The 26321-nt window shown below is 51.4% G+C and overlaps 3 protein-coding genes, 1 long non-coding RNA gene and 1 pseudogene across 17 annotated transcripts in view; 3 read left to right on the plus strand and 2 right to left on the minus strand.

The window, feature by feature from the left end:
* Positions 1-486: 486 nt before the first annotated feature.
* Positions 487-2943, minus strand: LOC129008574 (uncharacterized; annotated as a pseudogene).
* Positions 1676-5794, plus strand: FTH1 (ferritin heavy chain 1). The gene is made up of 4 exons (XM_054438232.2): positions 1676-3055; positions 4841-4987; positions 5247-5372; positions 5468-5794. The coding sequence occupies exons 1-4, from the start codon at positions 2942-2944 to the stop codon at positions 5630-5632; spliced, it is 552 nt and encodes a 183-aa protein (XP_054294207.1). The 5' UTR covers positions 1676-2941; the 3' UTR covers positions 5633-5794.
* A 103-nt stretch (positions 5795-5897) lies between these two features.
* Positions 5898-24422, minus strand: BEST1 (bestrophin 1). 8 transcript variants are annotated; one of them, XM_054438229.2, is made up of 12 exons: positions 24220-24422; positions 23976-24028; positions 18787-18974; positions 15549-15643; positions 14827-15060; positions 13783-13937; positions 13319-13396; positions 12485-12637; positions 10776-10856; positions 10311-10462; positions 7467-8102; positions 5898-6254 (listed from the first exon to the last, which is right to left on the minus strand). In XM_054438229.2, exons 3-12 carry the CDS (start codon positions 18936-18938, stop codon positions 6236-6238), a joined length of 1755 nt encoding a protein of 584 aa, XP_054294204.1. In that variant the 5' UTR covers positions 18939-18974; positions 23976-24028; positions 24220-24422; the 3' UTR covers positions 5898-6235. The 8 variants fall into 8 exon arrangements, with proteins under 8 accessions (XP_054294204.1, XP_054294205.1, XP_054294203.1 ...); XM_054438230.2 differs by having other exon boundaries at positions 23976-24420; XM_054438228.2 differs by lacking the exon at positions 24220-24422 and having other exon boundaries at positions 13783-13994; positions 23976-24114.
* LOC134740315 (uncharacterized) lies at positions 10428-16834 on the plus strand. Its single transcript, XR_010127690.1, has 2 exons — positions 10428-10622; positions 12421-16834. It is a non-coding gene; the product is annotated as an uncharacterized LOC134740315 (long non-coding RNA).
* Positions 24423-24441: 19 nt separating the features above from the next.
* RAB3IL1 (RAB3A interacting protein like 1) overlaps positions 24442-26321 on the plus strand; it is a 49031-nt gene continuing 47151 nt past the window's right edge. For 2 of the 7 annotated variants that reach the window (XM_063671784.1, XM_054438242.1), the window contains exon 1: positions 24451-25025. In XM_063671784.1, coding sequence (XP_063527854.1) covers positions 24997-25025 — 29 coding nt within the window. In that variant the 5' untranslated portion in view covers positions 24451-24996. Of the gene's footprint in view, positions 25026-26321 lie in introns of all 7 variants that reach the window. The other 5 variants (XM_063671780.1, XM_054438245.1, XM_054438235.1 and 2 more) reach the window with 4 other exon arrangements.

The raw sequence follows: 26321 nt of genomic DNA on the forward strand, positions 1-26321 counted from the left end.
ATGTATTTTTAAATACTGAGTGAGTCATTTTTCTCCATATGACTGTCAATTGTTTCAACATAATTTGTTAAACCCATTCTTTCTTCCCTAATTTGACACAACAGTTTAGCATATCCCAAGTTCTCATAATAGGGGGGCAGGACTATTTTGTTGCATTAATCTAGTCATCTCTTCCTGTGCCAGTACCATACTGCTTATAGCACTTTACTGTACCTTTATTATAGCACCAAATGCAAATCTATCAACACACTGACTCCTCCAAATGAACTTTAGAATCATTTTGTGAAGTTTCAAAAAAAAAAAAAAAATACTGTCCCAGAGACAGTAATGGCTGAGGAAAAACAAAAACAAAAAACTGCCTCTTATGGAAATTGCAGTGAATTTATGCTTATTTGGAGAAACTGACATCTTTACAGAATGAAGATTGACTGACCATTTGGGAATATGGTACCTCTTCATTTATGCTAGGCTTTTTGGATTTTTTTTTTTTTTTTTTTTTTTTGTCCAGCAGTAAGCATTTATAGTTTTTTCTATATATTTCTTGTTAACTTTATTCCAAGGTACTTTAAGCTTGTGTTGTCAATGTAAGTGAAAAACATTGTTTTTTTTCCATTCTTTTTTCCCCCTATTTTCTAACTGGTGGTTACTGTTATAAAGGAAAGCTTTGGATCCTATATATGGTGACTTCGCTATACTCTTATCCTAAGAGATTCCCAGTGTAAGGTTTCTAAAAACAAAGCTAATGTGGTGTCTCTATGTTGTCTCTAGGATCAAGTTTAACCTCTTTTTATGGAACACAACCCTGCCCGATCTTGCCCCTATTCTCCACCCTAACCAGCGTCCCCCAACATAAACTGTACTTTCCAGGCCAACATTCTTTCCTTCTTTTTTTTTTTTTTTTGAGACGGAGCTTTGTTTTGTCTTCCAGGCTGGAGTGCAAAGGCGCGATCTCGGCTCACTGCAACCTCCGCCTCCCAGGTTCAAGCGATTCTCCTGCCTCAGCCTCCAGAGTAGCTAGGATTACAGGCGCATGCCACCACGCCCGGCTAATTTTTGTATTTTTCAGTAGAGAAGGGTTTAGCCATGTTAGTTAGCCAGGCTGATCTCCAACTCCGACCTCAAGTGATCTGCCCGCCTTGGCCTCCCAAAATGCTGGGATTACAGGCGTGAGCCACCGCGCCCAGCCCCAGGCAACGTATTTTCTTAAGGCAGCTTGAACAGGCCATGCGTTTCCACATTGCCACACCTTTGCATTGCTGCTCACCCTGCTCCAAATTCCCTTCCCTGTTTATCTCCCGCACTTCACCTTCCTTTTAACCTTTTCTTCAAACTTAGCTCACGTGTCTTGCTTAGGGAGGGCTTCCCCGACCTCCTCCTAACCCAGACTGGGTAAGGTACTCCTGGTCTAGCAGCACCCTTCTGTTTACCTTATTCTTGTAGCTCTAGCACCACTAAAACGTTTTTCCTGTAAGTAACATAGGTGCATTTTTAAATGAAACCGTGAAAAAGAAGTCACCCTAATTCCGTCGGCAATTTGTTTTCGTATTTCAGTACAGTTGCTTTTTTAAAGTAAGGTTTGGAAGTCTAGCTTCTAGCTGCAAGTTTGTGAGCATCCTGAAATTGATAGTTCTTCCACCGATGCGTCAAAAGACGCGACAGAACAGTGGACCTCGAAGCCAGGACCTAGGTAAGGGCAGGGCCTAGCTCTAGCTCTGCCACCCATAAATTCACATCCACCCTGTGCCTGGGACTCAGCTGCAAGCCACACACACTGGCCCCGCCCCTCCGGGGGTCTCTTTCACCTGTCACCCGCCATTAACCCCGTCAGCTTCTCTCCAATGACACCCCAGAGTTGTCCTACAGGGCCACCGAAGCCTGAAGCTCCTGTGAGTGGGGCCGATAAGAGGCCATTTTGAAAAGGCCTCAGCATGGGCTTCGCCTTTAGATCCACGTCGATTCTCCTTTCTAACCCGAGATGTCTCCCTTGGGTGCGAAGCGACACCAGCGATTCTCTCGGAGGCCCCGGTGGCTCACCCCCACGACTCCCGGGGGAGGCGGTCCCCATCCCTAGGGAAACCGGCCCGCCCACCCTTTGTTGCAGAAACTGCACACGGAGCCATATTTGCTTTCAGCCAAAGGCAGACGTGGTCGGAGGAGTCGGAAGGGCAGGGGCGGACCCGAAACCCGCCGTGCGCCCCACTTCTCCATCGCGCTCCTTCCTGGACTCTGAGGAAGAGAAAGTGCGCTCGACCACCTAAGGACCGCGTCTCCACCTCCCACCTTCCCAAACTGCAGCTTCCCAGTCTGCAGCAAGGTGTCACAAGGGCTTCTCCGCAGCTATGATTTTTAACACCATGCCCCGGGCCAGGAGCCTCAGGGTGCCCGTTCGGGAAAATGGGAGCCGAATCAGGATCACCCCATGCGCCCCCGCACCCTGCCCCCGCCGGTTCCAAGGCCCGGGCGCCCCTAGAACGGAGGGAGCTCTGAGGTGGACTTCCCGCGCCTCCTCGCAGCTTCCCTCCAACTCCACTAAACGGGCACAGAGACGCCACCGCTGTCCCCCAGGCAGTCGGCTACCGGTCCCCGCTCCCGAGCTCCTCCACACCGCGCGAGGGCCTCCAGCGGCCGCCCCTCCCCCACAAGCAGGGGCGGGGTCCCGCGCCCACCGGAAGGAGCGGGCGCGGGGCGGGCGGCGCTGATTGGCCGGGGCGGGCCTGACGCCGGCGCCGCTATAAGAGACCACAAGCGCCTCGCAGCGCCAGACGTTCTTCGCCGAGAGTCGTCGGGGTTTCCTGCTTCAACAGTGCTTGGACGGAACCCGGCGCTCGTCCCCCACCCCGGCCGGCCGCCCATAGCCAGCCCTCCGTCACCTCTTCACCGCGCCTTCGGACTGCCCCAAGGCTCCCGCCGCCGCCGCCGCCGCCTCTCCTTAGTCGCCGCCATGACGACCGCGTCCACCTCGCAGGTGCGCCAGAACTACCACCAGGACTCAGAGGCCGCCATCAACCGCCAGATCAACCTGGAGCTCTACGCCTCCTACGTTTACCTGTCCATGGTGAGCGCGGGAGGGCCGGAGCGGTGGCGGGGGCCGGGCGCGGTTCCCGGGGCGCGCACTGGGGCGGGCCGGGGGTGTGGCCACCCGCGGGCTCCCCCGCCTGCCTGCGTCCTTCTGGAAAATGGAGGCTGCTCGAGGTTTCCGAGGACTTCTCTGGCGCAGAAAGTCGGGGCAGCTGGTTCTTCTCGGCTGTGCCCTGAGAATGCTCCCTCCTAGGCCAGGGCCGCCTCTGCACACCTTGCTTTTTTTAAGGAGAGCTTGGTGTCCTGAAATCCTGGGGTTGCAAGACTGCCAGCCTGTGTGATCAATCCTGCAGTTAGGAAGGTGGAGTTTTGCTTTCCCATCTTTTCCTCTGCCTCCGGCATTTGGCCCTAAAGCCCAGCGTTTTTTGCTTAGGTATCCAGCTCCCGTCCGCCTAGGTGTGGCGGAGCTGCTGGGTAACGGTGTCGAATAGCAAACCTTGGGGGCTGGCGGGAGGTGGCTTATCTTGCGGGCAGATCCCTCGAGCAGCCGTATCCACCTTTCGGCTCTGCTTATCTCTAAGTCCCACTTGCTTTGAAGCATATCTCTAGAAATCGCCCCTTCTGCAGTCACCGAAGTGTCACCTGACCTTGCGCCTAGGGAACTTAATTTATCTTTTATGTATCTTACCGTAAGAGGTGTGGAGTTTGGCCTACTAATTGAATCCCCAGTTCTTGGATAAAGTCCACCGACAGTTACTGGGCAAGAAATTTTTCAGTGATCAGTGGAATCAGTTTTCCCAAATCTTGGTCTTAGGCAGTGTCGTGGGAGTCTTCCTTAGAATTGCCTTGTGATTGTCCAAACTATCCCAAGAATAAATGTGTTCCAAATGGATTTGAAAACAGGCCTGTATTTCTGTGACTGTCACTGCCTTTCACAAACACTTGACTACATCAGATGTCTAAAACTGAAAATCAAATTTTTGTGATATAATTATTATAAAAGTATATTTACATCAACATACTGTCCACATTTGCCACCTTGCATGGGGGTTTTTAATTTGTGTGTGTGTGTGAGAGACAGAGTCTCGCTCTGTCGCCCAGGCTGGAGTGCAGTGGCGCGATCTCGGCTCACTGCAGCCTCCGCCTCCTGGGTTCAAGTGATTCTCTTACCTCAGGCTCCTGAGTAGCTGGAGTTACAGGCGCACGCCACCACGCCAGCTAATTTTTTTTATTTTTAGTAGAGACGGGGTTTCACCATGTTGACCAGGATGGTCTCGATCTCCTGACCTCGTGATCCGCCTGCCTTGGCCTCCCAGAGTGCTGGGATTACAGCCACCGCACCCAGCAGGGGTTTTTAATTTTATAAATAAATCTGCGGTACAGCTGGCAGGCTCCTGAGCTCAGTTTTAACCATGCTTTAACATGGTTAATACAGGAGTAGGGAGGAGAAAAGGACTAAGTGCAGGGTCAGTACTCCAGCTCCCTCTCATCAGACAATGAATTTTGACACTGGCTGTAAGTTTTCTGTGCACTAATACAGATCCTTAAGACATTGGCCCAGGCAATGCCCATAATATCCTAAAGGTTCCTTGAAGTTAACTTTCAAGGATCAAGTTTCAGTTTTCTATTTTAGAATAGAAACATTACTCTTGGGTTCAATCCAGTAGCTCATCTGCCCCCAGTCTCCTTAGGCACTGACTCCTTCATGCTGTGCTTTGAGAAAGGAAGCCTAGGCTGACGAGACCATCTTGCCCCCCTGTAGACCGTCACAGCTACTTGTCTGGGGATCCCCAGTATAACACATTCAGTGTTCCCCTTTCAGTCTTACTACTTTGACCGCGATGATGTGGCTTTGAAGAACTTTGCCAAATACTTTCTTCACCAATCTCATGAGGAGAGGGAACATGCTGAGAAACTGATGAAGCTGCAGAACCAACGAGGTGGCCGAATCTTCCTTCAGGATATCAAGGTGAACAAAAGATCCCAGGGGTGTCATACTTCATCATCTAGCAGTGTTCGGGTATCAGAAATCACTTAAACTAGCAATTGCCCTTATAAAGTGATGATACATTGGGCTTTTGCCTTTTGTGCTTTTTTAGGCTTACCATCTAAACTAAATTAGGCAAATAGTAATGTCCCTTTTGCCAAAACGTGGTGGTTAGAGATGATGGGCTTGCTGACTTCTAGGTTAGTTGGTAGAGATGCGTTAACCTATTCTCCTCATTCAGAAACCAGACTGTGATGACTGGGAGAGCGGGCTGAATGCGATGGAGTGTGCATTACATTTGGAAAAAAATGTGAATCAGTCACTACTGGAACTGCACAAACTGGCCACTGACAAAAATGACCCCCATGTGAGTATTGGAACCCCAGGAAATAAATGGAGGAAATCATTTGCCTTAGGGATTGGGAAAGCTGCCCACTAACTGTATTCCCCATTGTTTTGTAGTTGTGTGACTTCCTTGAGACACATTACCTGAACGAGCAGGTGAAAGCCATCAAAGAATTGGGTGACCACGTGACCAACTTGCGCAAGATGGGAGCGCCCGAATCTGGCTTGGCAGAATATCTCTTTGACAAGCACACCCTGGGAGACAGTGATAATGAAAGCTAAGCCTCAGGCTAATTTCCCCATAGCCGTGGGGTGACTTCCCTGGTCACCAAGGCAGTGCATGCATGTTGGGGTTTCCTTTACCTTTTCTATAAGTTGTACCAAAACATCCACTTAAGTTCTTTGATTTGTACCATTCCTTCAAATAAAGAAATTTGGTACCCAGGTGTTGTCTTTGAGGTCTTGGGATGAATCAGAAATCTATCCAGGCTATCTTCCAGATTCCTTAAGTGCCGTTGTTCAGTTCTCATCACGCTAATCGAAAAGAAACGAGTATTTGTATTTATTAAACTCATTAGTTTGGGCAGTATACTAAGGTGTGGCTGTCTTGGATTCAGACAGGACTAAGGGTTCCTGACTTTGAATCCAGTGTCTGAGTTAAATGTTTCCGATGGTTCAGTCTAGTTTTCACAGCTTTTATGAATAAAAGGCATTAAAGGCTGAAGTAGTCCTGGGATTTTTATCTATTAAGCTAACCATTTGATTCAGACTGTTGTAGGACATGTTCTTCAGTGTGGACAGCTGTATGGCTGTGACTGGATCAGTGTCCTGCTGGTGTACACAGGTGAGGACCTGTCTGGCGAAGCATCCCCGTTAGGAAGCAGGTTAGGAATGTGCTTCATCCCTAGTGAGAATGAGAGAATTAACAGCATAAGTATGGAAGGTACCTTCATTTCAAATACTAAAATGTTGCAGTAGGAGGGCAAAGGTTGAGACGATCCTTTTTTTTTTTTTTTTTTTGAGACGGTCTCACTCCGTTGCCCAAGCTGGATTGCAGCGGCTCAATCTCACTGCAACCACCACCTCCTGGGTTCAAGCAATTCTCCCCTCAACCTCCTGTGCTGGGACTACAGGCACACCACGATGCCCAGCTGATTTTTGTATTTTTTTTGGTAGAGATGGGGTTTCATCATGTTGGCCAGGTTGGTCTCAAACTCCTGACCTCCTGTGATCCACTTGCCTCCACACCCAGCCCAAGACAAGATTCTTAAATATTAACATCCTTTGCTAAACAAGCCACAGATGTTTGCCAAGTTCCTGTCTAGCCCTAGAAGCAAGACCGAAATTGTTGCCCTTTTAAGTTTTCAATCATAATAGCTGGGTGTTCTGACCGTGAAAGTAACTGCTTGAGAATCCAGGAAAGGGAAGTTATACTTCCTCCCACGTGATTGGGGTTGAAGTGGGATGTTTCTAATTGGGTGAAAGTGCCCAGGAAATCTGGAATAAAGGGAAACATCTGATTTTGTGACAGCTTTGGGCTGACCCCAAGGAAGCAAGAAGTATTTTGGTGAGGTCCCCAGGCAGTGAGAAAGTGACCTAAGGGCCCTGGATACCCTCAACGTCACCATCTACCAGTTCCTAGGAGTGAGGCAGTTCCTGCCACCTTTTCCTGTAGTGCTTGGGTACTACCCTAAATAGTTACAGGGGAAGTGTTCATCTGTCATCCAGCTGACTGCCACCCCGTGGTTTTGGGTCAGCCACCCTTGCTCAAAGTAAGTTGGGGCCAGTGATATCTGCTCAGCTAAGCCTGGCCTGTCAGCCCTGGGGCAGTTCTGCAGCAGCATTCTGGTCAGCACAACCTCATCTTCCTTCACCTGGTCCCAAGCAATCTTCCTGGTGATACCAGGGTGAAGTGAGAAAAGGTCCCGAACACTTCCCTAGGATCCCTGTGAAGGTGGCCAAGTATATACCCCAAGCCAGTGCTGGGCATAGGTCCAGTGTGCTCTGGCAGTGATGGAACCCTAGGAAATTGTGGAGGAAGGGTAGGCTCAGAGCAACGGAAGCTGGGGTGGGGCACAGGGCAATGCAGTGCCCCTGGTTCGGGTGGAGGACAGACCTGTTTTCCAAGGCCCAATAAGGATCCATGTGATCTTTGAGTGTAGTGTGTATGTTGGTTGGTGATTGTTCCAAAGGTTCTTTGAGGTGATTTTCAGGGATCTCTGGCATATCCGTCAGGTTAAACTCCACGGTTTTCCTCCTCACTTGAGATACTTCTGGGTGCTCCATCAAGGCCCCATCACTCTCTGAGAGCAATTCAAAACTTTTCTTGGCCCCAGAACTCACAGTCTTTAAGCTTTTGTCTTTGGTGTCTATGCCTGTGACACTGTGAAGCTTTGACGGCGCTGATGGTTCTAGGGGGAAGAACATGGGAGTGGGGCTGAGGGGCGTCTGTGGGGCACTGTAGTAGCCTGGCCTCTGATACAGTGGGGCAGACTTGAAGGCGTCCACAGCCTTAAGCTTCCAGGCCTTGTCTTCCTGGCCCCTAACGTTCTGTTTGGCTGCCTTGTGGTTTTTGGGCAGGCCCTCGTGGAGAAGGGATTCCCTCTTGGGCCACAGTAGTTTGGTCCTTGAGTTTGCCCTGGGAGGATGGTGATCATGGGACTGCAGCCCTAGGAAGCGGCCAATGATGCCAGCATGAGCGTCCTCGTCATCCTCCTGATTGGGCTGGAACTCCATCTCCTCTTTGTTCAGGCTGGAAAGAAGCAGGAGATGCAGGGCTGAGCCAGTGGACAAAGGACCGACACCTGGCCTTACTTCTCCCTTACCCCCGCTCCTCTCTCTCGGCTGGCCCAAGCCAAGGCCACACCATCTTCCTCACCATGCCCCAGCTCTCACCTCTCTCCTGATCCATCCTGTACCTCCTGGTGATCCCTCCAGGCCCAGCTCACCTCACTGTTTGTTGATTCCCTCTTGACCAGAGTTAACATCCAACCCCCCCAACCACCCTGCCTGGCGTGTAAAGGCCTCCTCATCATTCACTTCCCCTGTAAAACCCCTCACTCCAGGCAGTCAGAAACACTGGTGCCCTGGCATGAGTGGTTCAGATGAGGCCCATGAGTGACTCTGGGCAATGCCAGGGATTTGTGGTTCCAACTGGGAGTGACATCCACAAAGAGAAATTTGGCTTCCTAGCAACAGGCATCCCGGGAGCCCAAGACCTTTACCCTGCAAGGGAAAGCTTATCTACCACAGAGTATGGCCTGCCCTTGCCCAAGTTCAGATTCTTCCCATGTTCCACGGTCCAGCTCCAGACCCAGCTGGAAGCCGCCTCCCAGGCAGACAAAGATGACTGTGTTCTATGTTCTGTCCCTTTCCTGGACATCCAGTACTTTGTACCTTGTATCCAGAGTTTGAGGCTTGGGTTTGAGCTCCCTCCGTAAATTGCACATTCCTTGGAGATGAGGTCTATGCTTTATCGTTCTGTTTTCAGCCTTCCCCCCCCCCCCGCCCCAACAACCTTCAGCTGCTGGGGTACAGACCATGTAGGGCTCAAAGTCATCCTCCAGAAATGTTTCTGACCTAAGCAAGCCTCCAGCCTTCATTTGATCACCTTCCCAACCCTTCCTCACACTATCTATAGACTCTAGTTAAACTCGATTGCAGTCTAGTAGGATATTTGGTTCTTAAAAGAAGAAGCAGCCAGGCACAGTGGGTCACACCTATAATCCCAGCACTTGGGGAGGCTGAGGAGGGTGGATCACCTGAGGTCAGGAGTTCGAGACCAGCCTGGCCAACATGGTGAAACTGTCTCTACTAAAAATACAAAAATTAGCCGGGCTTGGTGGCTGGCACCTATAATCCCAGCTACTCAGGAGGCTGAGGCAGGAGAATTGCTTGAATCTGGGAGGAAGAGGTTGCATGAGCTGAGATTGTGCCACTGCACTCCAGCCTGGGCAACAAGAGCGAAACTCCGTTTAAAAAAAAAAAAGAGAAAAGAACAAGCGAGAACAACACTGGATACCGTGGAAGAAACCCTTGAGTATGAACCCTGAAATGTGCCCAACACTCTCCAAGGCACTTTCAACTCTGTTATCGTGGGGAGAAAGGACCAGCTGGGATAGCCCTTCAGCCCACTGCAGCTCAAGAGGGATTCAGATGGAATCAGGGAAGTGGGACCATATAGGGATAAGTCTGGCTGCTGTGGGTGACCTGAACCCTTTACTCGGTAGGACAAAGTCAATTCAGGAGGTACCTGTGATGGCCTGGCTGCCTGCTGGGACATTTGCTGCCCCTCCCCCCTCCCAGGGAACCCCACTTCCACTTCCCATCCAAGCACCGTAGCTTATCAGAAAACATAGTTTTGACACGTATAATTCCAGCACTTTGGGAGGCCAAAGCAGGCAGATTACTGGTCAGGAGTTCGAGACCAGCCTGGCCAACATGGTGAAACCTCATCTCTACTAAAAGTACAAAAATTAGCCAGTTGTGGTTGTGGGCACCTGTAATTCCAGCTACTGGGGAGGCTGAAGCACTTGAACCCAGGAGGCAGAGGTTGCAGTGAGCCAAGATCACGCCACTGCGCTCCAACCTGGGCGACAGAGCAAGACTCTGTCTCAAAAAGAAAAGAAAACATAGTTCTGGATGACAGGAGCCAGGTCCTAATGTTCCACTGCATCACTGATCACAGGCTGTCCTTCGAGTAGCAAATGCACCATTTGGTAGCTATGTGGCCTTGGACAACTTACTCTCTCTGAACCTGTACTTTAATTGTCTGAAAACTTGGGATAACAAACCAGAATTATTGGGAGGAAAAAAATAGTTAATATTTATAAAGAGCATAGTACAGTGCCTGACACTTACTGAGGCACCCTGTATATATTAACTAGTGCTATTCTAAGTTCCTAGGCAGACCCCTGCACTAGGAGGGGCTTCCCACCCAGCCCCCTGGCACTGGCCACACCTGATGTTGAAGGTGGAGCCCATAAAGGAGGCTCGACGGAACTGGGCGGAAGCAGCTGTGTAGGGGGGCTGTGGCTCGGGCTCATTCCAGTACATGTCCGGCTCCATCCGAGGCAGGTCCTGGTGCATCTCATCCACAGCCAACAGGGACACCTGGTCACCAGGGACAGAAGAAGTCCCACAGAAAGTTCATCCCAGGCAGGACCTTGTATGTGCCTGATGACTTGGAGGAATCTCTCCCTCTCTCTGGACCTCAGTTTCCCTGCCCGTGAAATGGGGAGATGGGTGCCTGCCTGCAGCCTCAAAGATTGAGGTGAGAATCCTGTGAGTGAATGACTGGCTGCAGGAGGGAGGAGGGGAGGGGGTGATCATTCACTGTGAGGCCTCCCTACAGAACAGTGGGGTCCTCTCTTTGGGTCCACTTTGGGGAAGGTCCATGATATGGTCTGTCTCCCTCTCCCCGTACCTGCAAATTCCTGTCGACGATCCAGTTGGTCTCAAAATCATCATCATCCTCTCCAAAGGGGTTGATGAGCTGCTCTGCCACCTTGGGGACAGGCGAGGCTCTGTAAACCCTCAGGCAGAACTCCTCAAAGCCAGCCTCCCCCTTTAAATCTCAGCTGCTGCCATTTCCACACCCCATGACACCCTTCCTGCCTGACCACTGTCTTCAAAGGCAGAGTTTAGGGCTCCAGCCCCCCACACTTGTGGGCACCCACACACTTCTGGACACAGCCCCTCTAACTCTTCTGAGCCAGTCCTTCCCTGAACACCAACAGCTGTCCCTGAGTGTATCACTCAGCTGAGTCACCGTCTTTATCTCACCTCATGTATCTTACCTGGAGTTGCATAATTTTATTCATTCATGCAACAGAGATATATACTGAAGCTGGGCTGAACTAAAGGTCGGTCTAGGTGGGCAGATTCCTGGACAGCAATCTCTAAAATGCCCTAACAAAGCCCCGAAGAGGTGACACGCCTCTGCCTTAGGGGTCCAGGGGACATCTTGCAGGCCACTGGGGCACCCTGGAGAATTTCAAGCACAAAAGTGTGATTTGTTTTGATCTGTAGAAACCAAAGATAACTGCGGGGCAGGGGGAATTTAGAGGAATAGGAATGCACGTGTGTGTGTGTGTGTCTGTGTGTGTGTGTGTCACAGCGACAGGAAGGGCAGAGACAGAGACTTACACCCCCACTACCAAAAAATAAAGGAAGGTAGGAAGGGAGAGAGAGCGGGTGGGCAACAGAAGGAAGGAAAGATAAAGAGGTGGAGAGAAAACTGTGTGATTCAGAACACCTGTTCGGAGTACTGGCTGTGGTGGGAGGGAATACCTGGACAAGCCACTTGAGGTGAGGAACAAGACAGCCCAAGAGGCATCTTGAATAAGGAGAGGTGGTGCCAATCTGCCTTCTAAAAGGCGGGGGCTAGTGAACCTTAGGGCTTTGTTTTGTTGTTGTTGTTGTTGTTTTTGAGACAGAGTTTCATTCTTTTGCCCTGGCTGGAGTGCAGTGGCACAATCTCAACTCACCACAACCTCTCTGCCTCCTGGGTTCAAGTGATTCTCCTGCCTCAGCCTCCTGAGTAGCTGGGATTACAGGCGTGCACCACCACGCCTGGCTAATTTTTGTATTTTTAGTAGAGACGGGGTTTCACCATGTTGGTCAGGCTGGTCTCGAACTCCTGACCTCGGGTGATCCACCCGCCTCGGCCTCCCAACGTGTTGGGATTACAGGTGTGAGCCACAACACCCAGCCTCAGGGCTTTGTTTTAAGCAGAGATGAGACGTGGCCTCACCAGCAGGGCCTGCCACTGCCACTCTTATTCCATGAATTCCCCTAGTCTCCAGACAAACGTTTGAAGAATATTCTCTTGAGGGAGCAGCAAATGGTTAGACTGACTGAGCTCTCCCTGTCCCTCAGGCTGCTAAGTCCAGGCCTTGGGTGCAGCCTTGGAAGCAGACCCAGGCCTCAAGAAGTCCCCACTGGAGTCTCAGTTTCCTCATATATAACAACATGGGAAAGTGCAGACCAGACAGGGCTGTGGTTGGGGCCCTGCTGGCTACTTTCTACCCATGAGACTTTCCTTTCCTGACACTGCATCCTCATCTCAGGCAGCTGCTGGCCATGACCCCTCTGGCCATGCCTCCAGCCCAGCGGGGCCCTGGAGAGGCTCACCTTCAGCCAGCCAACGTAGAAGAAGAACTGCAGGAACGTGAAGACGGGCACAACGAGGTCCAGCTCATGGCCTGGGTAGGCCTTGGCCGGGTTCAGAAACTGCCGCCCAACTAGACAAGTCAGGAAGAAGCTGTACACCGCCACAGTCACCACCTGGGAGGAGGAAGAGGAGGGTGTGGTAGCAAAGGGCTAGGTGGGAACCCTGAAATCAGGATGCTCCCGGGGCTGGGAGTCCGAGACAAGAGACCAAGGCCTTGTTCTGACTTACACACTCATGTGACTTAGGGTCTCTGTTAACCCCTTTTTTGTTTGTTTGTTTGTTTGAGACAGAGTCTTGCTCTGTTGCCCAGGATGAAGTACAGTGGCGCGATCTCAGCTCACTGCAACCTCTGCCTCCCGGGTTCAAGCGATTCTCCTGCCTCAGCCTCCCAAGTAGCTGGGATTACAGGCATGCACCACCATGCCCAGCTAATTTTGTATTTTCAGTAGAGATGGGGTTTCACCATGTTGGCCAGGCTGGTCTTGAACTCCTGACCTCAGGTGATCCACCTGCCTCAGCTTCCCGAAGTGCTGGGATTACAGGCGTGAGCCACTGCACCCAGCCAACCTCTCTTTAATATAGGGATAATCACGTTGCCTCTACTGGACTGGGCCAGGCAGGAGCCTGGACTCTTAGAACTTGGCACTTCAAAGTCCAGACCCAACTTCAAAGTGTGGACCCAACTCCCAGGGGAGCCACTTAGCCTCTAGGTGAGCCCTTCCCACCCCAGCTGCTTCCTTGGTCCTTCTAGCCTCAGTTTCCCAAAAGGGCAGCCTCACCAGCCTAGTCCTCACCTGTGTATACACCAGTGGGATACTAATCCAGTCGTAGGCATACAGGTGTCCACACTGAGTACGCAAGGTGTTCATCTCCTGGGGGGCAGCAGAGAGGGATGGGGTTCTGAACACCACCTGCCCCCACCCTGGGCTCGCCCCCACCTCTTCTCCAGGTACCAGGGCCTGGTACCCATGGTCCATCCCTGGCTGTGTGGTCTTGGGCAGCTCACTAAACCTCTTTGTGTCTCAGCTTCCTCATCTATCAAAAAGGAACCAGGACCTCACAGACTCGAAGAGGAGGGAGGGGCATGTTAGGAGGGACCACCTCGGGCTGTGGATTGCTGTTGGAAAAGATTCTGCAACCCCACCTCAGGCTCTCGGAAGACCCTCAGGGGCTCGAGGCTTCTGTTTGTAGGAAACCTTGTTTCCTGTGGACCACAACCCTTCCCACTCTGCGGCAGCCCTGTGCACAGTGGGCTCACGTTCAGCAGGCTCTGGAGCAGGATAGGGTCCCGGATTCGACCTCCAAGCCACGCCTTCATCGACAGGTTGGCAAACCACACCCAGGGCACCCAGAACATGTTGTGTGGTAAGCTCAGTTTCTCCAACTGCTTGTGTTCTGCTGGAGTCATAAAGCCTGCAGAGTGGAGTGAAGGCGGTGGGTGGGAGAACCTGCAGAAGGGATGGCCAGCATCTGCTGACCTATAGGAACCTCAGCACTCCTTTGCAATCCTCTTTCTTTCAACAACAACAAAATTTCTGAGCACCTACTATGTGCTATTGTGGGCTGAGCATGTGGGCAGGGTATTTATTTATTTCCAGAGACAGGATCTGGCTTTGTCACCAAGGTTGGAGTGCAGCGGTGCGATCCTAGCGCACTGCAGCCTGGAACTGCTGGGCTCAAGTGATCCTCCTGCCTCAGCCTCCCGATACTCAGCCTCAGACTACAGGCACACGCCACCATGCCCTGCTAATTTTTAATGTTTTTGTAGAGATAGGGGTCTCGCTATGTTGCTCAGGGGCGTCTCAAACAGCTGGGCTCAAGCGATCTTCCCACCTTTGCCTCCTAAAGCGCTGGGATTACAGGCAAGAGCCACCACGCCTAGCCTGGGTCTGTCTTATTAACCAGCACCAGGTCAGGCCAGGCTGAGGGGGTGTCAGAGACCAATGTCCCATACCTCCAGAGTGGAAACCGGAGATCAAGAGGGGCAAGGGCAGAGGGAAGTAGACCCTAGTACCTCACCAGTTCCCAAGCCGTCACCCTTCTTTCCATTATCCCTCGAGGGTCCTTAGCCCTGCCTCAGACTCCTACTCTCGGAGGGTGGGCTCCTGGCCTCGCCCCACCTTCAGACACCCGACTCTGTCCCGCCCAATTGGACCCCCAAATCTTGACCACACCCCACTCCTGGCTCCACCCAATCCCCTGAGTCCGGGGGACTTTGGCTCCACCCATCTTCCATTCCTGCCGCGCCCATCTCGGCCCCTGGCTCTGCCCGGTGCCTCCCGGTTGCTCCCGATCCGCCCACCTGCTTGCACCAGGTGCTGGGCGCTGGGGAAGCGCTTGTAGACGGCGGTGCTGACGCTGCGCAGAATGAGCACGTTGCCCAGGTTGGCATAGCGGATAAGCGTGCGCCGCAGCAGCCGGCCTTGCTCGTCCTTGCCTTCGACGAAGCCCGACACCAGGCTCATGAGGCGGTCGGGCCACGGCAGGTTCTCGTACTGGTTCCACCAGCGGGTCACGACCAGCGTCACGTAGAAGCCTGGGCAGGAGGGGCGGGGGGCGAGGGGCGAGGGGCCAGGATACGGCCAGAGCCCAGGGTCCAGCACCCGGCGATGCCTCGGCTCCTCCAGCTTTCTGCTGCGAGCAGGCCTAGCCCCCAACCCTCCTGGAAGGCGCTCGGGAGCGGGAGGCAGGCAGAGCCTCGCATGGAGGCGCGAGAGCCCCAAGGGGTCTGTCACCCGGGGGTCCCCATGCTGGTCCCAGAAATCCGCCAGACCCTCTCCCCTCCCGTGCAGAGGCTCCAGGGACCATGATGTCAGCGCTTCCCTCAGAAAATGGGGTTTTCATTGCTAACGGCAGGACGTCTTAGCTAACGTCTAACTTCAGTTTCTCTGGCTGCAGTCCGCACCTTTCCCTGAACTACAGAGATGCGCCGACCTGCCGCTGGCTTTCCCCCGCCCGCCACCCCAGCCCCTTGCCGCAGCTCCTCGTGATCCTCCCCCGGAACAGCCGGAAGGGGGAACTCACCCAGCACGAAGGAAATGGGGATGAGCTGGATGTAGCTGTCGCAATACAGAGTCAGTTTCTCAAACATCAGCTGTTGCTCTTCCGTGAGGGCCAGCCTGGGGGTGGGGGTGGGGGTGGACATGTGTGGACGCGGCGAGGAGATGGCTGAGACTGTCCCCAGGTCTAGCCCGGCCCTGGGTAGGAGTGGGACTGCCTCGATGCTGTCCCACATTTTCCCCAGCCCAGGGCCCCTCCTGAGGCTTGAGACAGGTCCATGATGCTCCTTGTGCAGCCCCAAACCCGGACAGGAGAAGGCCCCCTCCAGTGGTTTCTTGTGGGGAGAATCATCACACTGGCCACTGGGAGATGTGTAGGAAGGAAGGTCCTGCTGCAGAGGCCAGCTTCAGACACCCTGATCCTTTGAAAGCAGCCAAGGGTCAGTTGTTTAAAAGCAGGTAGAAACAGAGTGTTTGGGATGGGCTCGGTGGTTCACGCCTGTAATCCCAGAGCTCTGGGAGGCTAAGGCAGGACCAGGAGTTCAAGACCAGCCTGGGAAACATAGCAAGACCCCATCTCTACAAAAAATTAGCTGGGTACGGTTGCCATATGCCTGCAGTCGTAGCCACTGGAGGCTGAGGTAGGAGGATCACTTCAGCCCAGGAGTTGGAGGCTGCAATGGGCTGTGATTGCCACTGCACTTCAGCCTGGGTGACAGAGCAAGACCCTGTCTCTAAAAAGAAGAAAAAAACAAAACAAAGAGTGTTTGGCTTTAACGAGAGGGGTGAATAGGCAGACAGAGGATTTTGTTAGAGCAGTGAAACTACTCTGCCTGATGCTGTGATGGTGGAGACATCATTACACATTTACCCAAATCCATGGAATGTACAGCCCAAGAGTGAACCCTGCTGTACGCTATGAACTTTGGGTGATAGTGATGTGTCACTGTGGGTTCAGGGATTGTAATAAATCTACCACTGTAGTGTGGGGGTGTTGATAGTGGGGAGGCTGGGGGCAGGGGGAGGAGCAAAGAGACACATGAGAACTCTACCTTCTGCTCAGTTTTGCTGTGAACCTAAAACTGCTCTAAAAAATGAAGTCTGACTTTTTTTCAGCATACATTGGTGCCCAAGTAAAAACCAAAGACCAATGTGCTTTGTTTTTGGTATTAGGAGGAACTCAAGAATTTTATGTATTTGATGTTTTATAATCCATTGTAGTCATTAGTGCTTTTTCAGTTTAAAATGCTATCATATATTCGGTGATTATATCTGTCCTTTATTTTATTGTTTAGATAAATGTTTTTGGTTTATTGGTTTTTGTTTGTTTGTTTGTTTGTTTTGAGATAGGATCTTGCTCTGTTACCCAGGCTCAAGGGCAGTGGCACAATCATGACTCACTGCAGCCTCAACCTCCTGGGCTCAAGCAAGCCTCCTGCTTCAGCCTCCTGAGGAGCTGGGTGGGACTACAGGCATAAGCCACCATGCCCAGATCATTTTTCGATTTTTTTTTTTTTTTTTTTTTTTAGACGGAGTCTCACTCTGTCACCTAGGCTGGAGTGCAATGGCATGGTCTCGGCTCACTGCAACCTCTGTCTCCCGGGCTCAAGCAATTCTCCTGCCTCATCCTCCCGAGTAGCTGGGACTACAGGCGCCCGCCACTACACTCGGCTAATTTTTGTATTTTTAATAGAGACGGGGTTCACTATGTTGGCCAGGCTGGTCTTGAACTCCTGACCTCATGATCCACCCACCTCGGCCTCCCAAAGTGCTGGGATTACAGGCATGAGCCAATGCGCCCAGCCAATTTTTTTTTATTTTTTTATAGAGACAGGATCTCCCTATGTTGCTCAGGTCCTAAACTCCTGGGCTCAAGTGATCCTCCTGCCTTGGCCTCCCAAAGTGCTGGGATTATAGGTGTGAGCCACTGTGGCTGGCCCTAACTTTTTTTTTAAGTACCTTGGTGCCCTAGTAAAAATCGAATGTGCTTTGTTGCTAGCATTATTAGGAACACAAGAATTTTATGTATTTGATATTTTACAATCCATGTAATCATTAATGCTTTTTCAATTTAAAATGCTATCATATATTCTGTGATTATATTTATTGTTTAGATAAACATTATTTTGTTTGCTTTTGAGACAGCCTGTGACTCAGGCTGAAGTGCAATGGTGCAATCATAGCTCACTGCAGCCTCGACCTCACAGGCTTCAGCCATCCCCACACCTCAGCCTCCCAAGTAGCTAGGACCACAGGCAAATGCCATCACTCCCAGCTAATTTTTTAAATTTTTGGTAGAGACGGGGTCTCACTATGTTGCCCACGCTGAACTCCCAGGCTCAAGTGATCCCCGCACCTTGGCCCCTCAAAGTGCTAGGATTGCAGATGTGAGTCACTGCTACTGGCCTTAGATAAACATTTCAATTAAAAAATAATTTTAAAAAATGTACCATGTGGGCTGTGCATGGTGGCTGACACCTGTAATCCCAGCACTTTGGGAGTCTGAGGTGGGTGGATCACTTGAGGTCAGGGGTTCAAGACCAGCCTGGCCAACATGACAAAGCCCTGTCTCTACTAAAAATACAGAAAAAAAAAATTAGCCAGGCATGGTGGTGTGTGCCTATAATTTCAGCTACTCAGGAGGCTAAGGCAGGAGAATCGCTTGCACCTGGGAGGCAGAGGTTGCAGTGAGCTAAGATTGCCCCCACTGCCCTCCAGCCTGGGTGATGGAGTGAAACTCTGTCTCAAAAAAAAAAAAAAAAAGTATACCATGTGATTGGCCAGGCGCAGTAGCTCACACCTGTAATCTCAGCACCTTGGGAGGCTAAGGCAGGGGGATTGCTTGAGCCTAGGAGTTCAAGACCAGCCTGGACAACACAGTGAGACTCCATCTCTCTCTCTCTCTCTCTCTTTTTTAATGTACCATGTGGGCCTATGAGTCTGTGTGGGATTCAATAAAACAGGCGCGTTGAGTGGGGCCAGACAAAGCCTGGGCTCCAGGGCTCCTCCTGGGGTTGGAGGAAGGGTGGCTAAAACCCTGCTGGCCTGGGTTGAGCAGCCTCTCAGTCTGACTTCTTTTCTCTCCCCAGCCCCCAGCCCCCAGCCCCAGCCTCAGCTCCAGTGCCCAGGACCTGGTCAGGAGCTCAGCTTAGTCTTGTAGTGAACTGGTACACTGGCCCCTGAGCTGGCTGGGAGGCCCCCAGGAGCTCCCAGCCCCAGCCACATCCCTCCCAGGCTCCCAGCCCCAGCCCTGCCAGCTTTACCTATAAATAAAGCGGATGATGTAGTAGCAGAGCAGGAAGATGAAGAACTCGCCATATAGCAGCTTGTAGATGCTGCCCCGCCAGCACAGCAGCAGGCGGGAGAAGGAGCCTAAGCGGGCATTAGCCACTTGGCTTGTGTAGGTGATGGTCATGGCCAGGCAGTGGGCTGCAGCAGGTGGGCTTGGGTCCTGGTAGAGAGGGACACTGATTGGGGGTTTGTAGGGATCATAAGCCCTGGTCAGAGCCTGTCAGGACCCTTCCCTGCTCTGGGCCTCAACTCTCCCATAGGGACCCTGGGAGGTGGATGAAGTGGTCTCCAAGGCCCTGCCAGCTCTGACTGCCTGCTGGAAGTAGAAACCCAAGAAAGTGAGCCCAGAGGCTGCCCATTGCTTTGGCAGGGGAAAACGTAGATAGGCGTGTGCATTGCCATGTGCCTTTAACTTTCTATAATCACTGGGCGCGGTGGCTCATGCCTATAATCCCAGCACTTTGGGAAGCTGAGGCAGATGGATCACCTGAGGTCAGGAGTTCGAGACCAGCCTGGCCAACATGATGAAACCCTGTCTCTACTACAAATACAAAAAAACTATCCAGGCGTGGTGCAGGTGCCTGTAATCCCAGCTACGCAGGAGGCTGAGGCAGGAGAATCGCTTGAACCCAGGAGGTGGAGGTTGCAGTGAGCTGAGATCACGCCATTGCACTCCAGCCTGGGCAACAAGAGCAAAACTCTGTCTAAAAATAAATAAATAAATAAATAAATAAATAAATAAATAAATAATTTGTACAATGACAAAGGCAGTAACAGCAGCAATGTCTACACACTAAGCTCAGGTCCTCTGGGCTAGGCAGTGTTCTCAGCCCATCTTGTTCATTAGCTCCCAAGCTCTCTCAACCACCCTAGTGTGAGAAGTATGGAAGGGACCAGGCAGCCCTGTCCACCATCATATTCCTATTCCCATAACGGAACCTAGCTGGTAGAGATGCTCAGACGATGTTTACTGAATGGTGGCTCCAGGGCCTTTCCACCTGCTGATCTTCCTGCCTGGAGGAAGCTCTTCCTGAGATACCTGCACGGTTCCTTCCCACTCCAGGTTCCCTTTAGAAAGGATGTTCCCAGCCATCCTACCTGGAAACAGAGCCCCACTGCCACCGGTGCTCTGTGTCTCCTCACCTTGCTTGATATTTCTAGAGAGCACTTATCACTACTTGAAATTATACAGGATATCTGCCTGTTTACTGCCTGTTTCCTCCTCAGAATGGAAGCTCCTCTTTTGTTCTCATAGAAGGTGCTCAATAAAAATTTACCGAAGCAGTGATTGATGCCACCTCCATTCTTTCCCTGTGTTTTGCTGCAGCCACAGTGGCTGGCTGTGCCTGATGCACACCAAGCTCATTCCCACCTCAGGGCCTTTGCACAGACACACAGGTGCCCACACACCTGCACAAGTGCTGCCTGTGTGTGCACATCCCACACACATATGCAAGACGGCCATCCAACCCTGAAGGCCTCAAAGCCCCAGCCCAGTCCACCTGGGGCACCTTGTACTCACAAGTGGGGTTCCAGGTGGGTCCGGTGATCCCACAGAAGGTCTGGCCACTAGGCTGGTGGGACTCCCTGGGACTCTGTGGCCAGTGCCCTTGCCTACTCTTAGAGGCTGGCACTGCCCATGTGAGTGCTGAGCCGTCACTTGACTCCCTAAGCCAGGACCTCCACAAAGGAGTCCTTGTCTTGGTTCCTCCTTGTAATCTGCTCAGAAGCAACAGCCAGCACAGCCTGGCCATGGCCCCTCTAATTTCTTCTTGGAGGGCGTTGGGCTGAGACCAGGGCTGGAATTTAGGGCAACACCTCCTCTACCATGGCCCTAAAATCCAGAGGCTGAAGGATCTGCTCCACCAGTGTTCTGACCCCTGAGGCCTTGCAGAGAGAGTTGGGGGTTAGGGGGCTGTGCTGAGCCTCAACTCCTGTGCCAGGAACTCTCCAGGAAGGAGGGGCCTCTGACTAGGCCCTGGGGACTTTGACAGCCCTGTGGGTTGTGGAGAGAATGAATACCAGGCTGCAGTCACCAGTCCTGGTTTCTGGTCCCAGCCTTGCCACCTGTGTGTGGTGACCCCGGGTGGGTTTCAGCTCCTCTCTCAGCCTCAGTGCCCTTATCTGAAAAGGATGGTGTTGCTTGGGAATTTCATCACCCTAGTAAAATGACAGAATTCTGCATATACTGATGAGGAGCTCTGATTGGCTGCTGGTGACATCATATGTTATTCTGGCTGTGATTGGCTGGCAGGGCCCATCAGTAGGTTGCTTCAGAGAGATGGAAGGAGAAGTCTGCCAGGGCTGGTGGAGGGGGGTGAGTCTGGTGGAGTGGGGTGAGTCTGGTGGGGGTTGACAGAACAGCCCTGGAGTTTATGCTGCTGGCTTCCAGCCAGCCAGTGCAATATGGGAATAAATGCCCAGATCCCCACGGGCAGCTGGTGAAAATCTCAGCATGTGATTCAATAAATTTTAATACATCAATCCATACTCAAGGGCTCTCCTAAGCTGTTGGAAGTGATGGGTGTCTACCTACACACTCCTCTTGTATTGTTCAATGAAGAGAGCAGAGCTCTAGGCAGCAGTGGTTCTTGGTCTTTAGAGGCCATAAGAATAGCCCAAATGTTTATTAAACGTGCAGTTTTCTGGATCTTTCTCCAGAGTCTGAGTCTGTGGCCTTAGGGATGTTGCATTTTAATCAAGCACTGCCGGGGATTATGAAGTGTGTGGTTTTGGGACTAAACTTCCAGAAGCCCTGATTTTATAATATGACCTCGTGCCTTAAAATAAACCCACTCTCATCCTCCCTTTCCTGTCACCCTCTCTCTGAAATGTACTAAGCGTTAACTATGCGGAGATTGCAGGTGATTTTTCTACACACCACTTTTTTTTTTTCACTTTAAGTTCTGGGATATGTGTGCAGAATGTACAGGTTTGTTCCATAGGTATACATGATGTGCAGGTTTGTTACGTAGGTATACATGTGCCATGGTGGTTTGCTGCACCCATCAACCCCTCATCTAGGTTTTAAGCCCCGCATGCATTAGGTATTTGTCCTAATGCTCTCCCTCCCTTTGTCCCCTACTCCCGCACACCATTTTTGCCTTTATATAATTATCTGCCTAGAAAAAAAAAACACTATTTCACAATGACCTTGAATATTTTTCTAATCATGGCAAACAATAAAGCTGTTGTTATTATAAGAATCTCTTTAGAGGCAGCCTTGTAGGAGTATTTGCTGCCTCCCTGCTGCCCCATTGCTGTCCTCAACTGATATGGGGAAAGAAGCAGGTTCACTTCAGCCTCAGTCTCCTCATATGCAAAATGGGACAACGATGCCTACCTTGGCAGCTGAGTGAGAATGATGGATGGGACATGTGGCTGTCAACTCTCCAAACCACTGGTGCCTGTGCCTGACCCCTACGAATTCTGATTTGATTGGTCTGGATGGACCCCAGGTGTTGGGGTTGTTCAAGTTCTCCAGGTGATTCTGATTTTATGGCCTGTGCTGAGTCACTGCTTAAGGGATTATTTCCCTATCCTATATTCCCTTCCCCACCAACACATCCTGAAACTCAAGAGAGAGTTTTCCATTTAGAAGATGATAAATAAATATATATTATATATATTTCTATGTTAACATATGTAAATAAGTATTAATATGTCTATAATATTACAAATATATTTATTTATCTGTATACATATATTTATACATATAAATATATAAGTAAATATATAAGTATATTTTTGAGACAAGGTCACCCAGGCTGGAGTGCAATGGGTGTGATTTTGGCTCATTGCAAACTCCACTTCCCAGGCTCAAGCAATCCTCCCATCTCAGCCTCCCAAGTCACTGGGACTACAGGCACACGCCACCACACCCAGCTAATTTTTTTTTATAGAGATAAGGTCTCACTACATTACCAAGGCTGGTCTCGAGCTCTAGGTTCAAGCAGTCCTCCCACCTAGGCCTCCCAAAGTGGTGAGATTACAGGAGTGAGCCGCCACACTTGGCCAATAAGTATGTTTTAACTAAAGTTAACACACATGCCTGGCACCATGCCTGGAACATTGATGCTCATTCTGTACTCTCTGAAGGAATAAATGAAAATCCTGCCTTTGTGGAGACAAGTTCTTGCCTTCCCTTTGGTGGCCACTAGAGAGCGTGCTTGACTAGCTGCCTCTGGCTGGGGAAGCCTGGTTCACTGGTCGGGATCAGTGTAGACCACGGAGCTGGCACTCCTTCATCTCCCCGACCCCGACCAGCAGCCATAGAGCCATGAGAGGGAGCTGGAGACACTAGAGTCCCTCCTCCCTGTTCCCTGAACCGCAGGCTCCTTGGCAATATCCCAGGAGTACCACCAGGACCATCCACAGTGCATGCCCAGTCTCCCTTCCCCTCCCAGAGGCCCCAGCATGTCCCCAGAGACATCTCATGAGCAGCTGCTCCTGGCCCTGCCCCAGAGCTGAGACAGGCACACCCTGGCACAAGTCATGGCCTCTCCTACTGGGTCTCAGCTATGAAAATGTCCCCAGTTAGCCAGGCACGGCTCAGGCACACAGCAAAGTCATGAGTGCTGATTGACCCAAGCCGTGCCTGGAACAAGAGTCCCAGGATTGACCCCTGCAGAGATTGCACCCAACCCAGTCAAGGTCGCCCTCTTCTGCTTTCCGTTCCGCAAAGAAAATACTCGCCAAACCATTTCTCCTTCCAGAACTGAGCCTAATCTGATTCCTGCCTGTATGTATTCATAGTCAAAAAATATGGAAACACTTAAATAACTCTAACACAGAATGGCAAGGCCTAAGATCTGTGCCAAGTGCACAGAGGTCAGGGAAATTTTTACAGACAATGGGGCATTTGGGTTGGGTCTTGAAGCATGAGTAGAAGTTCATGGAGCTGAGAAGAATGGAAGAGCATTACACATCAGGGGAACAACCTACGGAAAGTCATAGAGGTATTACTGAAGGATGGTTCAGTATCGCATGTTTATTCACATTTTACAAAGGAGGACACTGAAGCTCAAGGCCTGCCTTGTCCAAGGTCACACAGCTATAAATGGCTTTAGACTAGGATCTAGGTCTTTTGATTTTGGATCCTGAGCCCTTTCCCACTATCAGCTCTACAGTAGAGGTCAGTATCTGAGAGGTAGAGTCTTACCTGCTAGGGTAGTGGTCTCTCTTGGGGTTGAAGGGAGGTCCAAAGGATGGGGCCTGCATGAAAGATACTTGTTTTTTTTTTTGAGACGGAGTCTCGCTCTGTTACCCAGGCTGGAGTGCAGTGGCACGATCTCGGCTCACTGCAACATCTGCCTCCTGGGTTCAAGTGATTTCCGGCTAAGTTTTGTATTTTTAGTAGAGACGGGGTTTCACCATGTTGGCCAGGTTGGTCTTGAACTCCTGACCTCAAGTGATCCACCCGCCTCAGCCTCCCAAAGTGCTAGGATTGCAGGCATGAGCCACTGTGCCTGGCCACATGGAAGAGACTTTGACTGCAACAGATTCCAAGCTCTCTAGCTCCCCAGCAGAGAGCCATCTCTTGGGGCAGCAGAGCAGAGCTGGGGAGATGGGCGGGGGTGCCAGACACAGAATGCTATGGCCTTCTCACCTAGGATTACCATGGCAACAGGAGCATCACAGAGGGCCTGCCACGGTGCCCTTCTAGGCCCTGCCTCAGCTGGGCAGGAAGAAGGAGACCCAGCTTGGCTGGGGGCAGTGGGCAGGGGGCCCCGGGGTAAGTCAGCCAGGCCTGGATGCTGCCTCCAGGCTTTATGTGGGACACCTGCCAGCCCACACCCCTCTCTTGGGCCAGTCACAGAACAAATAGGGCAGAGGCCAAGAAAGAAAAGGAGGGGGCTTGGCATAGCTGGACGGGGTGCTGGGGGACACTGCCAGTCCAGGGCCCAGAAGCCAGACAGACAACAGCACCTCCACCCTGAGCTCAGCCAGCCCTGATCCCTGAAGGGCGGAGTAAACTCAACATTCAAAGAGATGGAAACATAAGCCCTGGGCACCACAGAAAGACGACAGAAACCAGGAAAGGCAGGAGAGGCTGGGATACACCTAGGTCCAACTTCATCAAACCCAGTCCTGCCCATGACAACGGAATAGCATGGAATAGACCAGAGCTGGACCAACTAGAGACACGAGGCAAGAGGATCCACTGTGCTGTGAGGTCCCCCATGGACTCTGCCAGGCTGCAGCCGGCCAGGTGAGGCACTGACCACTATCCACCTTCCACCCACCCCCATCCCTCCAGCTCAGAACTGGGGCTTGTAGCAGGTGAGTAGCGGAAAGGACATCATGGGTCAGGCTTCTCCTAGACAACTGTGCAGGGCCTGGATGCTGTCAAAGGTTCACACCCAGTGAGTAGCCTCAGTGTCTTCAGCTCAAATGGGCATGTTGAGTTTGATGTGCTGTGAAAGAATGGTAAGTTTCTCGTCCAGCTGCTCATTTTGCAGACAAAGAAACTGAAGTATAGAGAAGGAAAATGACTTGCCTGAAGTCACAGTAGGCTGCCTGTCTAGGTGAGTGCAGCATCTCCCCGCTGCTCCAGGATGCTCCTGTGGTTCGCTTCCACGACGAGCACTGAATGCTGACCGACCGTGCTTAGCGCTGCGGTGGCTACGTGAGAGGGAAAGAATAGTAGAAACATCTTGACCACTTACCAGGTGTCAGGCAGTGCACTAAGCGCTCTTTAGAAATGTCATCTAATCATCAAAACAACCCCTGGGGAAGAAGGGTCATCCATCTATCATGGTGGATGGATGTGGGGGAGGACGGCACAAGGGTAGGCTGGATGAGGAGTAAGCCACATTTGGCCACTATCTTTCAGGTCAATGGGCTGACAGCAGGCTGCCTTAGCTGCCTTTCCCTGCCTCAGATGCGGGCTGGTTGGGCTTCCACAGCTACAGCCGTCTCCACCCATGCTAGGGCTACCAGACTTAGCAAATAAAACTACAGGCCAGGCCACGCCAGGCGTGGTGGCTCCTGCCTGTAATCCCAGCACTTTGGGAGGCTGAGGCGGGTGAATCACCTGAGGTCAGGAATTCAAGACCAGCCTGGCCAACATGGAGAAATCCCATCTCTACTAAAAATACAAAAATAATTAGCCAGGCATGGTGGCGCATGCCTGTAATCCCAGCTACTCGAAGAGGCTGAGGCAGGAGAATCACTTGAACCCGGGAGACAGAGGTTGCAGTGAGCCAAGATCGCACCATTGTACTCCAGCCTGGTTGACAAGAGCGAAACTCCGTGTCAAAAACAAAAACAAACATTAGATGACATCCTGACAAAACAACTACAGGACAGTCGGGCAAATAAAAACTTCAGATAGAAAAGTGAATAATTTTTAGTGTAAATATGTCCCGGGGGAGGGGCCCGGGAGCATCGTCCTTTTTTCTGTGGTCCCTCTGCTTTGCTGATTTGCTTAATCTGTCCATTTCTTCCTGCTGCTGACTTCTAGAACCTGGCTTCTCAAACTGAGGTCTGGGGCCCAGTTACATCA

Source organism: Pongo pygmaeus, chromosome 9 (genome assembly GCF_028885625.2).
Source record: "Pongo pygmaeus isolate AG05252 chromosome 9, NHGRI_mPonPyg2-v2.0_pri, whole genome shotgun sequence".
In the NCBI taxonomy this organism is placed as follows: Eukaryota; Metazoa; Chordata; class Mammalia; order Primates; family Hominidae; genus Pongo; species Pongo pygmaeus.